Raw genomic sequence first — 16,991 nt, forward strand, 5'->3', positions numbered from 1 at the left:
CTTGTTCTACAGACTGCTCTTAATTAATGGGCTGATGTCGTTGTTAGTGTTGCACGCCATTTTTATCTCCGAGCGGTGAGAGATTCCAGGCGTTCCAGGCGCAATTTCCTAGGGTCCATGGTTTATTTACACATACTGTACTTTTCCGTCTATAGGACGCCCCCCCCCCCGTGTATAAGACTCAAATTTAAGAAAATGGAGGGGGGTGACACAGAGTTGTTGAGCTTTTTTGGTGAGGGATCACCCATGGTTCTTGAGCCTTTTTTAGAGGGGATTGCTGAAAACCGCTCACCCGCTCGCGTCACAAGATCCGCCTCCCCTATGTCCCGCCGCCGGCAGAAGCTGCCAATCACCCCCCCAACTGCCAGTCAACACCACCCACTGATGCAGCAACCAATAACACGCACAATAGCCACTGACAGCCATGGCAACAACCAATCGAATGTCCACCCTATGCACTGTCCATGTGTAAGATGACCACCACTTTTATGAATGGAGGAAAAAAATATTACACTAAAAGGTCTTCTCAGTTCCATAGGCACAGTCCTGGATCCAAACAGACATCAGACATCAGCCGATTTATGGTGTTGTCTTAATAAAGGGATAGTCAACCTTTTTATACCTACCGCCCACTAATGCATCTTTCTTGATGGTAAAATTTCCTGACCGCACACCAGTGCTCGATGGAAGGAGGATTCAGCTTGTGTTATAGAACCCCCTGCCGCCCCCCTAGAATCCTGAAATGCCCACTAGTGGGCGGTAGGGACCAGGTTGACCACCCCTGCCCTAATAGCACACCCCTAGGCTAGGCTATCGCCTAACACAGAAGGTCAGCCTGCCTTAATTCACACTTGACACTTGGCTTAATTAAAGCATCTTCAGTGTCTAGCACACACTGGGTCTGTTTACCCAGTTTTAACAGTCCAAACATTGATTACATTTTAACACCACTGGTTTCAAGAACTTAGGGTGTCTGGCACCCACAAACTTACAACATCATTGTAATTATTTGTGTGTCTTAAACTGATTTTATATATGTATATAGTTTTAATTCTAATAATGTTTAATAGTTGTTGTTTTCTATGTTTTTAGTAATTATTGGTTTTTTAGTGATTATTGTTTCTATCTGTTAGGCGCCTTGAGTCATGTTAGGGGGAAAGGCGGGGTATAAACAAACAAAGAAATAAAAATACCCCCCTCGTGGAACTACAATTCCCAGAATTTGCTGGGAAGAGGGATTGATTGTTAAGCCACTCTGGGAACTGCAGCTCTCAGCACCCTTAACAAACTATAATTTTTAGGATTCGGGGAAAGCCAATGGTTGTTTAAAGTATAAAATGTATAGTGGAGATAGCTCTTTTATTTGGAAATAAGTCCCACAGTATTCAACAGGACTTAACTTCTGGGGATGTCTTGGTCGCATTATAGAAAGGTGTGAGAGCAAAACTCTGTAACGGGATCCTAAATCTTTACACACACACCCTCTGTGTTTTCCATTTTTCTCCTCAGTTCCGTGAGAACATCCAGGATATCCTTCCTCTGCTGCCTATCACAGAGGACTACTATCTCTTGAAATGGCTCCGAGGTAAGAAGGCCTGGGGGTTGTTTGCTTTGTGCCACAAAACACTTGATGCAGTGGTTAGCCTAACAACATCTGCACCAACTGGCAGGGACTCTCTAGGATTCCAGGTGGCCCTTTGGCCTAAACCACTGAGCCTCTTGGACTTGCCAATCAGAAGGTCAGTGGTTCTAATCCCTGCAACGGGGTGAGCTCTTGTTCCTCTGTCCCAGCTCCTGCCAACCTAGCAGTTTGAAAGCACACCAGTGCAAGTAGATAAATAGGTGCCACTGTGGCAGGAAGGTAAACGGCGTTTCCGTGTGCTCTGGTTTCCGTCACGGTGTTTCGTTGCGCCAGAAGCCGTTTAGTCATGCTCGCTGCATGACCCGGAAAGCTGCCTGTGGACAAACGCTGGCTCTCTTGGCCCGAAAGCAAGATGAGCGCCGCAACCCCATAGTCACCTTTTACTGGACTTAACCATCCAGGAGTCCTTTCTCTCCCAGCCCTACCTAGAGATGCTGGGGCTTGAAGCTGGGATCTTCTGCATGAGCTACAGTCCCTTTCCCCTGGTTCTCTGGTGGTTTTTGTAGACTTGCCTGCAAGTGCTCGCAAGTGTAAATATATCAGCTGCGGCCTGGAAGCTGGTATGGAGAACCAGACAGGCCACTGCAGGAACAAGAGGAGTGTGTGTGTGTGTGCTTATCTTCCCTAACTGGGATGAACGGAGAGAGTCGTGTGTTTTTTATCACCCAAGATTCCTTTGCTTGCACTTTCTCTGTTTGGTAAAGTCCAAAAACCAGAACGTACCAGGCACGGGCTTTGCATTAAACACAGCGGGTCCACAAAGAGGCAGATCTTGTTCAGAATTCCAAGGCCGGGCCCAGGTGACTGAGTGCTCAATCCAGATAACATTTTTATTAATGTGTGCAGCTAGCCATGGTCACGCAAACTCGGTACAGATTTCCCTGTTCTTTTTTAAACGGAGACACCAACCTAATATGCTCCAGGTCTGATATGCTCCGGATCAGTGTTTCTCAACCTCTTCCAGCCCATACCCCCTTTTAGCTAACAGTTCAAAAGCACCTCAAAGTGCAAGTAGATAAATAGGTACCACTCTGGGGGGAAGGCGTTTCCGTGCGCTGCTCTGGTTTGCCAGAAGCGGCTTAGTCATGCTGGCCACATGACCCAGAAGCTGTACGCCGGCTCCCTCGGCCAGTAAAGTGAGATGAGTGCGGCAACCCCAGAGTTGGTCACGACTGGACCTAATGGTCGGGGTCCCTTTACCTTAAAAATCCCACACTCCTCCTTTAAGTCTGGCTCCTCTAATTATTTTATTTAACTTTTCCAATGGACTGAAGTTTTGTGACTTTTTTTTTTACTTATATCTGCCTATATACATAAAAACGTAAGACTGTTGCCACAATGCAGTTTGTGCGGCTGCCAAGTCCCACAGGAGGAATGGCAGGCCAGCAAGCAAGTGAATGGGGTAGAGCAGGGGCGCTTCACACAGCGGTTTAGCGAGGCACTTTGTGAAGTGGCTCCCCGGTCATTTAAAAAGGGGAAAGGGCCTTGGATTGAGCTGCGGAGGGGAATAGGTGAGGGGGTGGGTGAGGTGTAAATTGAGTGGAGGGAGTCTAGCAAAGCAGCAGGTGGGTTAGTGAGCTGAGTGAACAGGGGCAGCAGTCCCTAGTGGTACAATCTTTTAAAAAAATACCCCACCCCACCCTGAGATCTTCCTACACCCTCCTAGATAAGAAGCACAATGCCAGATGCTTTAGACTACAACTCCCATCATCCCTGGCCATTTGTTCTTCTCACTGGGGCTAATGGGAGCAGATAGTTTTGTGCGGTTTTCTGTTAACCTGATTTGGGAATGTTTCCACTTGCTTCAGGAAATTTCCTGTTTCTTTAGATCAAGGCTAGTCAATGCGGTGAACGCCAGACGTTGTTGGACTACAACTCCCAGCAGCCCCAGCCAGCCTGGCAAAGTGGGCATACGCAATGGGAGCCATAGTCCAAAACATCTGGAGGGCACCAGGTTGGGGAATGGGCGGAACATATTTTTATTAGGCAACTCATAATCAAAATAAACTGGATAATTTTTAAAATCTCTCTTTCCTTCCCCATGACGGCCCACCATGCTGTCTCTGTTTTATTATGTTTCTATGCCAGCTTTGCTCCAAGTAGCTCGAAGTGGCACACACGGTTCCCCTCCTCCCAGCTTTATCCTCACAACAAACCTGTGAGGTAGGTTAGGGCTGACCTGCATGACAGGGAAGAGCTTTGCAGTAAGTGCAATTACACCCACAATCAGAGTTTCTCCTTCAAATCTGCCAGACTCTTATTTCAACCAGTTCTGCCGCTTGAGACTCTGCCCTGGAGTTTCTGGCTGTTCGGAAGATAAGGCTCTCCAGTGAGAGATTAAAAATTATCAGACTGTTATCGCAGCCTTATCTTCCCTTCCCTGACCCCTGATATTCTCCAAAGTCCTATTAGCCCTGTGCTGCAATGGAGAGATGTTGCAACACAAGGGGCCGGTCCTACCATTAGGCGTCGGAAGCCATTCCCCATCTTTCTCAGCTGATGCCCTTGTGAACATACCACTGAGCTGTGTCCCTTCCTCAAATGGTGAAGCTAATAGCGTATATATTAGAGTATTATTAGGAGTGTACGGAGCTGCCTTATGCCGAGTCAAACCAAAGGTCCACCTAGCTCAGTATTGTCTACACAGACAGGCAGCAGCTCTCTGGGGTTTCAAGGCAGGGGTCTCTCTCAGCCCAAAGTGGAGATGCCAGGGATTGAACCTGGGACCAAGGCAGATGCACTACTGCTGAGCTATGATCCTTCCCACTAAATCACTAACAGGGGATCCAATTCAGTTCCCGAGAGTGAAAATGTGTGTTTAAGGCCCTCAGGTGAGCCCTGCTGGATCAGGCCAAAGACCCATCTTGTCCAGCATCCTGTTCCCACAATGGCCAACCCACAGTCTCATTGTTGAGCAACAGCCTGCAGAAGAAGAAGAGTTTGGATTTGATATCCCGCCTTTCACTCCCTTTAAGGAGTCTCAAAGCGGCTAACATTCTCCTTTCCCTTCCTCCCCCACAACAAACACTCTGTGAGGTGAGTGGGGCTGAGAGACTTCAGAAAAGTGTGACTGGCCCAAGGTCACCCAGCAGCTGCATGTGGAAGAGCGGAGACGCGAACCCGGTTCCCCAGATTACGAGACTACCGCTCTTAACCACTACACCACACTGGCTCTCGAGAGCTTAGTGGAGTGGGAGACCAGCCAACTGTAGAAGGTGTCTCTGAGGTGTCCTCATCCAAAGTCAGGTCCAGTCCTAGGATCAACCAAACAGCTCCGGCGGGAAGGTAAACGGCGTTTCTGTGCGCTGCTCTGGTTCGCCAAAAGTTGCTTAGTCATGTTGGCCACATGACCCGGAAGCTGTATGCCAGCTCCCTCGGCCAGTTAAGCAAGATGAGCGCCGCAACCCCAGACTTGTCCACAACTGGACCTAATGGTCAGGGGTCCCTTTACCTTTACCTAGGGCCAGGAACTACCAGCATTGTTTACAGCCGCTGACTGCTGCTGGAAACTCTGCTTAAGGCGTCTGAAGCCAGCTGGTTCTCATCAGCACCTTCTCCTCTGTGTCCTTGAAAGCTGATCAGCTGTGGGTGGGGTCACTCTGCCTTCTCCCCCTTCAGGCTGCTGTTCAGCAGGCGAAGCAGACTCCTGACCCATGTCATTCAGAGGCATTTCCTTCCTCCGACAGTGGAGGCAGAACGTGGCCTCCGAGGTTGGTCCTCATCCATGAATTGGCCTGAATCCCCTTTAAAGCCATCCAAGTTGGCCGCCACTACCTCTTGGGGGAACAAATTCCAGTGCTCCTGGATCAGTCTCGGTCCAGTAATACCTGAAGGAGCGTCTCCACCTCCATCGTTCTGCCAGGACACTGAGGTGCAGTGCTGAGGGCGTTCTGGCAGTTCCCTCACTGTGAGAATCCAAGTTACAGGGAACCAGGCAGAGGGCCTTCTCGGTAGTGGCACCCGCCCTGTGGAATGCCCTCCCACCAGATGTCAAAGAGAAAAACAAGTACCAAACTTTTAGAAGACATCTGAAGGCAGCCCTGTTTAGGGAAGCTTTTAATGTTTAATAGGTTATTGTATTTTAGTGTTTTGTTGGAAGCCGCCCAGAGTGGCTGGGGAAACCCAGCCAGATTGGCGGGGTATTAATAATAATAATAATAATAATAATAATAATAATTATTATTATTATTAGCTGCCTTTTTCTGAACCTGTTCCAGGCCTTGCCACTTGGCCAACTTGCCTGTTTGGTCTGGTTTTAATCAGGGAAAACCTTCCAAAGGATAAGAGTCCATAAATCAGATTCAGGTGCTCTGCCTGTCACCTGAAATCTGCCAGAAAGGGTTGCCTCTGGCTGGGAAGCCTCTGACTTGACCTGACCAGGACATCTCCCTCCCCTACCCCCTTCTCTCTCTCCCTAAGATGGGTCCTGACCTTCGAAATAAACTTGGTTCTTGCAAGCTGCTTCCCTCTGGTTCATTAGCATTCCTTGGGTGTGATCCTACTTGCTGAAAGGGAGATGTTGTTGAGGTGTGATTAATCCTTGAAGGCGCTGGCTGTGAAGAGCCGCCCTCTTAATCCCTGATTATGTTCCACTGAGAATAAAAACTGGATCAGGCACGCCCCATCTGACGCAGATACCCTGGGGGCTAACAGGTTGCACCAGCTCCTGCGGCAACGTATAGTGACCAGATGCCTGCTTGTCCCACAAGCAATTGTACGACTGATATTTATAAGGAGGTCAGAGGTGAAATGGTGACCTCTGCTGCAGGATTTTGTAATGGTTTTGCAAACATCAATGATTATAGAACTGTAGAGCTGGAATTCAGCCCTGAGTGCTCACTGGAAGGACAGATACTGAAGCTGAGGCTCCAATACTTTGGCCACCTCATGAGAAGAGAAGACTCACTGGAAAAGACCCTGATGTTGGGAAAGATGGAGGGCACAAGGAGAAGGGGACGACAGAGGATGAGATGGTTGGATAGCGTTCTCGAAGCTAGTAACATGAGTTTGACCAAACTGCGGGAGGCAGTGGAAGACAGGGGTGCCTGGTGCGCTCTGGTCCATGGGGTCACAAAGAGTTGGACACAACTAAACGACTAAACAACAACAAGAGCTGGAATGAACCTCAAGGTTCATCTAGTTCAGGGGTTAGCAAACTTTTTCAGAAGGGGGCCGGTCCAATGTCCCTCAGACCTTGTGGGGGGCCGGACTATAAGCCGCCACCCCCCTCACGACTCTCCCCTCCCTTCTCCACAGCACTGGATGTGCCCCAGTGGCTGCTTACCTGTGTCTTGCGAGTGGCAGGGGCTGGCGGCTACGGCGGTGGGACGATGAACGGCGCACAAAAGCATTCCGGAGAGGGGCTGCTTAAAATGGAGGCCGCTCGAGCGCTGCTGCTGTTGGCACCAACAAAGCCCAGCTCCCTTCCTTCTCTAGGCAGGACGGGGAGAAGCCAGGAGGGAGGGAGGGAGGAGGCACCGCCACCGCCGTGGGAGGGAGAAGGAAAGAACGTGCGCGCTGCTGATTGATGTGGCGATTCCCGGACAGTCCACAGGCCAGATCCGGAAGGCAGTTGGGCCTGATCCGGCCCGCGGGCCTTAGTTTGGCACCTTTCAACCCTTTGCAACGCAGGAATTGCAGCTGAAGAAGTCCACTGCTAAACAGCTCTTAGCATCATTCCTAACGTTTAGCCAGAATCTTCTTTCTTGTCATTTGAATCTGTTAGTTCGGGTTCAACCCTCTTGAGCAGCAGAAAACAAACTTGCTCCATCTTCCACGTGGCAGCCCTTCAGATATCTGAAGATGAAATGGTCACGTTTGCTGTGAGGAGGAGTGATAGGAAAGCAGAAATAAATGAAAGTGGAGACTCTGGGGCCAAATGACGCTCGCTCAGCATGTCGCTTTGAAGTTGGGCGAATCTTTGCTTACTGCAAATGGTAGCTGTGGGGAATCCGTTTTTGAATTGTAGCAACCTTGCTTGTTTATTGGAAGGATTTGCCCTTCAGATAGAAGCACATCTGGAAATGGGTGCAAATAGGGTGCAAGCCAAAACAGCTGCGTTCATATAGGTGCTGTTACCTTTTAGCACAGGTATTTTGCAGTCTCTAACCATTCATGATCTTCTTTGCAGCTCGGTGTTTTGACTTGCAGAAGTCTGAAGCTATGCTCCGGAAGGTAAGAGGCTTCTTATTATAAATATCAAAACACATGCATGCAAATCGTAAACTTCACACTGATAATTTGTATAATCCAGTAGTTCAAAAACAGTGGTCTAAGTGCCTCTTCATTCAAGTAGTCTGCAGTGTGACTGTGGATTTGAAGGCAGGAGAGGGCACGGCTGTTGTGTTACATATTCATATTGATTTTTAATTGCATTTTTAATGCTTGTTGTCAGAGCCACCCGTCTGGTCCCAGCTCACAAGAGACCCAACTCCAACCCGGTTTATTTACAGAAAGTCTTTATTGAAGATCATGGTTGCGTTTACACTCCATCTTTGTGACTCTACGTCTGTACCGTTAGATCGCTGAAGTACCCTCTGAATCTGTCCCGCCTCTGCACCAATTTAAGAGGCTTGTGCTGGACCACCTCTTCCTCTCCTTCCTTTTCCGCAGGGTCTTTCTGCCCCCCTGGGTTCCCCCTCGCCGGGACTCGCCCGAGGCTGAATCCTCTGACGCCTCCGCCCCCCTCCTTCTCGCTTTGGGGCCGGGCTCCTCCCCAGGGCTCTCCTCACTTCCGCGCGCCTCTACCTTTGAACTTGGCGCGCGTACGTTGCTTCTGACCTTTCTCTCGACCGCTACACTGCTCCCGGTGCTACTCTCCGCCCCTTCCGGCTGAGCGTCCTGCTCCGATCTTCTCCCCCTGTCTCCTTCACGCTCTGCTCCCTCTGACACCCTGGTAACTCCACCCCCTTCACTCCGTTCCGGCTGAGAAGCTGGCTCCTGTGTCCTACTCCTACTGAGGCTTCTCCCTTCGCCCCCCTGTTCCTCCCTGCTTCCCCCTTGGCCCCCCTTTGGTCTGACCAGGGGGGCTCCCTTCTGGGAGTCTTCTGACTCACTGGACAAACTCATGGACGACCTTTGGTCATCGTCATCCTCCTCCTCATCTCTCTGGGATTCTTCCCCCTCGCTCTCTGTCTCCTCCCCCATCTGCTCTTCTCTCCCTGAAACCCTGACACTTGTGTTTCTTTACCTTGTATTTTATGACATTGTATAAAATACCGTAATATTATTTTATTTCTTTGCATTCTCTGGAATTGTAATACAGCAAAAATGCATTATATATGAGAAAGCAATAAAAATGCAATTAAAAACCATGCAGCCCCTAGTGTAACATTGATCCACAACAGGCAGAAAAATCATTAGGTCGTCCATCAAGCCCCTCAGGAATTTTTTATTTTTTATTTTGGGTGTGTGTGTGGGGGGGAAGGTCGAGGATCGTTGGTATAATGCATCCCAGCAGGCCCAACGTATCATAGAATACACTGGGTCCCAAAAGGCGTTGTAAAAGTGGCCTCGTTTGCATATAACAACTCAGGGGCTGCCACAGAGAAGGCCCTCTCCTGGGCTCCCACCCCCCTGAACTTTTGAGCACTGTAGGGTGTGTCTGTAGGGAAGGAGATGGCCTTTCTGAAAATTGGGCCATAAGAATTTAGGACTTTATAAACACCTTGAATTGGGCCTGAAAACAAACCAGCAGCCAGTTCTGCTGTGTGAGAACAGCGGTTGTATGAGCTCTAAGGTTAACGCCAGCCCATAATCTGCCCACTGCATTTTGGGCCAGTTGAGTTGCCATTTCTGCATTGTCTTCAAGAGCAACACCACGCAGTGTGTACTGCATCCCAGTCGTCTGGAAGAGGCCTAAGATGACCTATGTCTGTCCACCATTTGTCTTCTTCACTAATAGCTTTCTCTTTTTGGTTTTCCCCCCCGAAACAGCATATTGAAACCCGGAAGCACATGGATGCAGATCATATCTTAGAGTGGAAGGCCCCAGAGGTGCGTTCCTAATTTATTGGCTTCGTCCATACGTCTGATCCTGCCCCAAATTCCCCAGATTTTCCTCTTACGCATAACCAGCTGCCTCTTTACCCTCGGCCTGCTCACCTGCTTGTATCTTGGCCCCCACAGGTCATTACAAAGTACATGGCCGGGGGAAGATGTGGTTTCGACCGGGAAGGCTGTCCCATCTGGTATGAGATCATTGGACCTCTCGACGCCAAAGGGATCCTCTTCTCGGCTTCGAAACAAGATTTGCTTAAAAAAAAGTTCCAGGACTGTGAGATTTTACGGCAGCTGTGTGTGGAGCAGAGTGAGAAGGTAAGGCCTGGGTACCCAGCCTAGAATGCCTGATTTCATGTCTGCCACATTCATGTCATACAGGCAACAACCAATTTTACATGTGTCCGATTGATGCGTGACTGCGCATGCGCATCCAATATTTCTCCAATGAAAATAGGGACATCCAATTTAATTATTTTTATTTTATTTTATTTTATTTTATAGATTTAATATAATATAATATAATATATTATTCATACATACATACCACCCTGCCCATCTGACTGGGTTGGCCCAGCCACTCTGGCCTGCTTCCAACATATATAAAAACATAATAAAATATTAAACATGTTTGCTATTACAGGGCTGCCTTCAGATGTCTTCTGAAGGTTGTAGCCTTATCTCCTTGGCTCAGGGGTTGCATAACTCCGTACCCTCCAACATTTCTCCAATGAAAATAGGGACGTCCTAAGGAAAAAAGAGACATTCCGGGATCAAATCAGAAACTGGGACTCCGGCTTCTGTAAATCCGGATCTGTTCCTGGAAAATAGGGACGCTTGGAAGGTGCGCATGCGTGCACCACGGTGACCCGGAAGTGGCTGAAAAAGGAGTCGTAACAGGATAGGGCATAATGGGCTTATGCATGCACCACCGTTGCACATGATATCTTGGAACAGAGCCCCCATGCAAATTGGAGATTGCCTGCACTTTTAAAGCACCACCACGTGACTTTAAAACAGTCATGTTTTTTTCTTCCCCTTCCCCTCACAAAGCTACAGTTCCCAGAAGCATTTGGCAAGCTTTTCCTCTCCGCGGGGAACTCCAGGAATGGTAGCTCTGTGAGGAGGGAAATTTAGGGTCTCTCCTAACAACTTTCATTTTTTTTTTTTATAATAAAATTTTTATTGGGTTTTTAACTTTTTTAACAGACAGACAAACATATAAAAACAAAACAAAACATGCATGATTTCATAGCCTTACTTTCATTACCTTCTTTCATTGACTTCCCCGCACCCTCCCTCCCACATTCCAATTTCATAAATTATCTCAGCAAGTTATTTCCTCTCATCCCTTAAATATTTCTTATCTTTTCTTAATATTTGTCTCCTTTACTTAACCCAGTTTAACCTATCCAATTTTGCACAATAAATCATTTCCCTAAGGGCGGCCTAGGTTTTCTCCCATGAATTCCTCCCTTCCCATATTACACCAAAAATCATATTATAACAATTCTAAAATCTCAGATATTAACTATTCTACTCTCCCCTCCCCCCCTGCCCCGGTTTCTGTCCCTTCCCAAACCGATGTCCCAATAGATTGGCTACTTTAGCCCGGGTTTCTTACGTCAGAGGCTCTTAAGCCCCAGTTAGTCTTTCTCCACCAGTTTTGTTGATAGTCCATTTTGTTGGCCCTCTCTTCTTGGGGAGGTTTTGTCATCAGCCCCTCATGTTTTTCTCCTTCTGAATCAATCAATATCAGTTTCTGTTCGGGACCACTCATTCTCCCATGCTCCAGCCAAATGAAGAAGTCCCTATCATATTTGTTTGCTCTTATGTAGTCCCATATTCCAGTTATTCCAGGGACTTCTTCTTTTCTCTTTCCCTCCTTTTGCAGATTTGTGGTCCACTTGTCATTTTCTTTGTTTCCTTTGTTCCCAGAGGTTGTCGGCTTTTGATTGGTTTTTTCCATCAGAGATTCCTCTCCTTCTTCCTCTTCCTTTTCCCCCAATTTCAAAGTTATCTCATCCTCTGCAGCTGCAGAGTTTTTTTCCATCAACTTTGTATCATTAGCAGAGTTGCTCAGTTCCAAACCGAAAGTCTCCAATTGTTTACTCATTGTGGTACTTTGCTTTTGTAAAGTTCCCACGAGAAAAAACATCCTTTCAATCTCTGCCCATAGTTTCTCTTCTGCAGCCATTGCAATATCTTTAATTCCCTCCAGGGGGATTTCCATCATAGTCCTATTCCAACAATTCGTTACTGTTGTTTCCAGCCACTTTGTTATTCCCAATCACTTTGTTTCTAAAAGTTCAATTTTAATGTAGCTCTTTTAATCCAAAGAAATACTGGCAACACAGTTCCGCTTTACCGCTCGTTTGACAGCTCTTTTGACAGCTGTCAAACTCTTGATTCTTTTTCCTCGGGCTCATATACAGGGCACTCCCGGGTCCAGGGGGGGGGATTGTCAAGAAAAAGAAAATTTTCCGAGATTCTACTCTTTTCCACTCCAGCACGATAACTTTGTAATCCAATTCATGAGAGCTATTTATTTAAGCACCAAAGTCTTTTCCGCCTTAGTGATCCTCTCCTTACTTTGAGTCTTTCTGTGGGGGGGGGAGTGCGGACTTCCTTTTAACACCCCCCCGATCGTACTCAATTTTAGGTATAAAGCTTTTAGTGCCGAAATTTCCTTCTACTCACGGGTTCTTTGTTTCAGTCCGAATTTCAGGAAAAAAGATAGCGCTCTCCGGTCATGGCTCGCGGCTCCGCTCCGCCAAGGCAGCGATCGACTCTCAGCACCACACCACTCTCCGGTCCACTCCGTAGCCTTTAAAAAGGCTCTTCGCGGGTCAGGGAGGGCGCTTAAGGTGCCCACCGAGTCACCATGTCCGCAGGCTTCCACGCCTGCGGTTTCTAAGGGTCCCCGTGTCGCCGGCACGGCAAGACCCGTCCTTAGCGGAGCCGATTCCCTCCGGAGCTCAGAGGGAATCCGCCATTACCCGTTCGCGCTATCCCGGAAGTCCTCTCCTAACAACTTTCAGCACCCGTAACAAACCACAGCTCTTTAAGTGCATTTAACAAACCACAGTTCTGGCAGGCTTGTCTTAACATTCTTAAGAGCTCTCCTTTAAAATGTAGTCTTCTGCATGTAGTCGCCTGTTACATTTGCTATGAATTTTCTGTGCGGAATTCTTCAGCGCAGTCACCTACCAACATTCTGGCCATGGGATGGCGGGGTATCCGATCTCAACTGCTAAATTTAAAGAATAGTCACCGTTCTGCCACCCAGATGTTATTGGACTGTAATTTCACCCTAGCCAGGACAGTTTTAAGACATTGTCCAAAATGGATTCCCGATTACAAGGGGTTTGGTCCCTTCCGACTCTACAATTCTATGATTCTGAAATATACTTGGAGTCGAGAGTGGATTTCATGCTCTTTATTCAGCTCATAGTGGTGAGGAGGAATGGAAGTTCCCCCAGAATGTCAGCTTTATATACATTATTTACACAATGGGCCCCACATGATTGGCTAATTCCGGGATTCACCTGTAAGCCAATCAGGTTACGGATTCACTTCCACCTGGAGCTGGATTGGGTGGCTCCTGTGGACCAATCAGACTGCTGCATTCTGTACCCTATTGTTTTAGGACCAATCAGACTGCTGCATTCTGAATCCTATTGTTCTAGGACCAATCAGACTGCTGCCTTTTGGATCCTATTTAACTCAGTACATAACAGATTCTATGATTACATCTGGAGGATACCAATGTGGCAAAAGAGAGGGGGAGGAATGGTTTTAGATGTTTTTGTCTAAAAGCATATTTCGTCTTCTCTCTCTCTCTCTCTCTCTCTCTCTCTCTCTCTCTCTCTCTTTAAAGCTGGGGAGGAGAGTTGAAACAGTCATGATGATTTACGATTTTGAAGGGCTGGGCCTGAAGCATCTCTGGAAGCCAGCTGTGGATGCTTATTCTGAGGTGAGAATGGCAGGGAACCCACCCCCATTGCGTCTCTGAATGATTGTATCTGCTGTCTGGGGTGCAGTTTTAGTCCTGTATCTTGGTCCCAAGAATTCCCTCCCCACAGAATTGTTTGTGGCACCTTCAGTATGTCAAATGCTAGAGACACATCACTCCCCCCCAACCCCCGAATATATTTATTTGATTTTCCATATTAAAATTTACATTCATCACACATCGTATTATCTACATGCTGGATTCCTTCTAATCCCCTTGACTTCCCACCTCCTTTTTGTGGAGACACATCTCTTTGAGCCCTGAGATGTGTATTTTTTAAGGACCCAACTTATTCTTTCAACTGCAATCTGTCTTGAGCTGTTTTTAATCATTGGTTTTTTAAAACTGTTGTGATGTGTGAAGGGCAGGTAGTTAATCAAATATTATGAGCAGTGTTAGTATTCACAATATGAATTGATTTATTTTTCTGTCTGTATTTCGTATTTCGTATTTTTAATACCGTTTGACTCATTGTAGTGGTTAGAGTGTGGGACTCTGGACCTGTGAGACCGGGGTGCAAATCCCTACTTGGCCATGAATCTCATTGGGTGAACCTTGGGCCAATCACTGCCTCTCAGCCTAACCTACCTCACAGGGTTGTTGCAGGTATTAAATAAGGAGGGAGAAAGCCATGTATGCCGCCTTGAGCTCACTGGGGGAAAGAGTGGGATGTGAACACAATAAATAAATAAAACATGTGTTCTTACAGAAAGAATAAAACTATGGAATAATAAGTGTTTTTAAAAACCCACTTAGAAACAACCATCAAAAAATTTCAGAGTGAATTAAAATCAACAATAAGCTAAGCTCAGAGCTACAAACACCCCGTGAAAGAAGGGGGAAGTAAGCTCAGACAAATATTTCTCTACAGTGTTTCTCAAACTTGGGTCTGCTGCTGTTTTTGGACTACAACTTCCATCATTCCTAGCTAGCAGAACCAGTGGTCAGAGATGATGGGGATTGTTGTTCAAAAACAGCTGGAGACCCAAGTTTGGAAAACTCTGCTCTAGATGGAACTGGGCAGAGTAAATGTTAGAGAAAGGGACGCAGGTGGCACTGTGGTCTAAACCACTGAGCCTCTTGGGCTTGCTGATCAGAAGGTTGGCAGTTTGAATCCCCGCGACAGGGTGAGCTCCCGTTGCTCAGTCCCAGCTCCTGCCAACCTAGCAGTTCGAAAGCACGCCAAAAAGGCGCAAGTAGATTAATAGGTGCTGCTCCGGCAGGAAGGTAAACAGTCGGAAAAACTGTCTGCGGACAAACACCGGCTCCCTCGGCCTGTAAAGTGAGATGAGCGCCACAACCCCAGAGTCGTCTGCGACTTGACTTAACTGTCAGGGATCCTTTACCTTTAAATGTTAGTGAATCTAGATACATTAATTGCTTCCATAATTCGGCATATAAAGCACCTCTGAAATGTTTTCCTGACTCATTTCCCCCCCCCCTACCCTTTCAGCTTCTTGCCATGTTTGAAGAAAACTATCCTGAGTCCCTTAAACAAGTCTACGTTATAAAAGGTGAGCTTTGGAAGCAAAACTTGGGGTGGGAAAACCCTTTAAAGCCTGAGGACGTCATGGGAAATATCTGGGGACCACATGCCACTCAGTCAATTTCTTTGTCCCTGTTACAGCTCCCAGGCTCTTCCCCGTGGCTTACAACCTGGTGAAGCACTTTCTGAGCGAAGATACTCGCAAGAAGATTGTGGTCCTAGGAGGTGAGTAGGATCTGCCTTTGCTGGTTCCAACATTTCTAGGAAACGGGAAACATAACAGAGGGAGAGCCAAGTACTTTCCCTCCCCCCAAAAAAGACCAAACTGCCCCCCTCCCACTATAAAATGTGGCAAGCAAAGCAAATACAAGCGTGTTAAGCCCCTGCTGTTTGGACTCTGCATTTAATACCTTGCTAGCTTTCTCCTTGCGTGCATATCACCCATTTTTTCCTGGTAGTGTACACAGCACATGGAAATCATAAGAACATAGGAAACTGCCTTCTACAGGCTTGGATCATTCAGCTTAGTATTGTCTGCACTGACTGGCAGCAGCTCTCCAGAGTTTCAGGCAGGAAGTCTCTCCCAGCCCGAGCTGGAGATGCTGCCTTTGGGGATTGAACCTGGGACCTTCTGCATGCAAGACAGATGGTCTGCCACTGAGTCATGAGACCTTCCCCTACAACAGCTATAAAGGTAAAGGGACCCCTGACTGTTAGGTCCAGTCACGGTCGACTCTGGGGTTGCGGTGCTCATCTTGCTTTATTGGCCGAGGGAGCCGGCGTATAGCTTCCGGGTCATGTGGCCAGCATGACTAAGCCGCTTCTGGCAAACCAGAGCAGCGCACGGAAATGCCACTTACCTTCCCGCCAGAGTGGTACCTAATTATCTACTTACACTTTGATGTGCTTTTGAACTGCTAGGTGGGCAGGAGCAGGGACCGAACAACGGGAGCTCACCCCATAGCGGGATTTGAACCGCCGATCTTCCAATCAACAAGCCCTAGGTTCAGTGGTTTAGACCACAGCACCACCTGCGTCCCACAACAGCTATATGAAGAAGCTAAATTGGGACCTGCCAGTTGATCTTTAGATGGCTTGAAGGCCATTGACAAAGATTCTCAGACTGAAGGTGTTCCCAGTTAAGGATTCCACCCACTTCTTCCCTAGTCACTTGCAACCTGGTCTCGCAACCACCTTGCTTTTTGTGTTGCCACCTTATCTGCTCTACGTGACCTTGGACTGATAGGCTGGACACCTTCCAGCGAGAGACAGTCTGTTAGCTCTCTCTCTTCTGGTTCTTCTTCACTTTGCTGTTCACCCCCCAGTTCTTCCCAACTTTTGTCTTCAAAACTATGCCCCTCTGCAAACCGCTGCTCCAAATCTATCCTGCTCCACTGCTCCTGGGCAGGAGCACCTTAGCTTGGTCTCTGAGAATTATATTGTTGAAACAGATCAAGTGGGAGACTAGAAATGGATTTGTGCGCACCCAGCTCTACTGCTCAAAAGTAAAACTCCTGTGCTTGGAGTCTTCTAAATCGGAGTGTTGTTTGCTCCTGGCTCCTATTCGCGGATCTGGGGAATTCTACTCTAGTAAAGCAAAGCAAAGTTGATCCCGAAAGCCTGATGTTTGTCCAGTGCTTACCCATCTGAGCCAAGCTTACTCTGTATTTGTTTGGGAATTTGGTTCCTCTGAATTTCAGCCAAGGCTCTGTGTCTGTCTGGAGGCATACATGATGTCTCTTCTTAGAAACAGTTGCTTGCTCTGTAAATCACCACCCTGAAGTCCCAAGCTGGGAGGAAAAGGTTCCTCCTCCTTTCTCTGGGACCTATCCTTCCTGTGTATGGCTGAA

The 16,991-nt window shown here is 47.5% G+C and overlaps 1 protein-coding gene across 1 annotated transcript in view; it reads left to right on the forward strand.

Moving 5' to 3' along the window:
* Window positions 1-16,991, forward strand: part of SEC14L2 (SEC14 like lipid binding 2) — a 37,421-nt gene that overhangs the window by 11,100 nt on the left and 9,330 nt on the right. Inside the window, exons 2-8 of the mRNA XM_081892467.1 lie at window positions 1,510-1,585; window positions 7,773-7,816; window positions 9,578-9,637; window positions 9,770-9,958; window positions 13,521-13,616; window positions 15,109-15,169; window positions 15,283-15,366. Of these exons, the coding sequence (XP_081748593.1) occupies window positions 1,510-1,585; window positions 7,773-7,816; window positions 9,578-9,637; window positions 9,770-9,958; window positions 13,521-13,616; window positions 15,109-15,169; window positions 15,283-15,366 (610 nt within the window). The remainder of the gene's footprint in view (window positions 1-1,509; window positions 1,586-7,772; window positions 7,817-9,577; window positions 9,638-9,769; window positions 9,959-13,520; window positions 13,617-15,108; window positions 15,170-15,282; window positions 15,367-16,991) is intronic.

Source organism: Podarcis melisellensis (assembly GCF_964234715.1).
Source record: "Podarcis melisellensis genome assembly, chromosome: 16".
In the NCBI taxonomy this organism is placed as follows: domain Eukaryota; kingdom Metazoa; phylum Chordata; class Lepidosauria; order Squamata; family Lacertidae; genus Podarcis; species Podarcis melisellensis.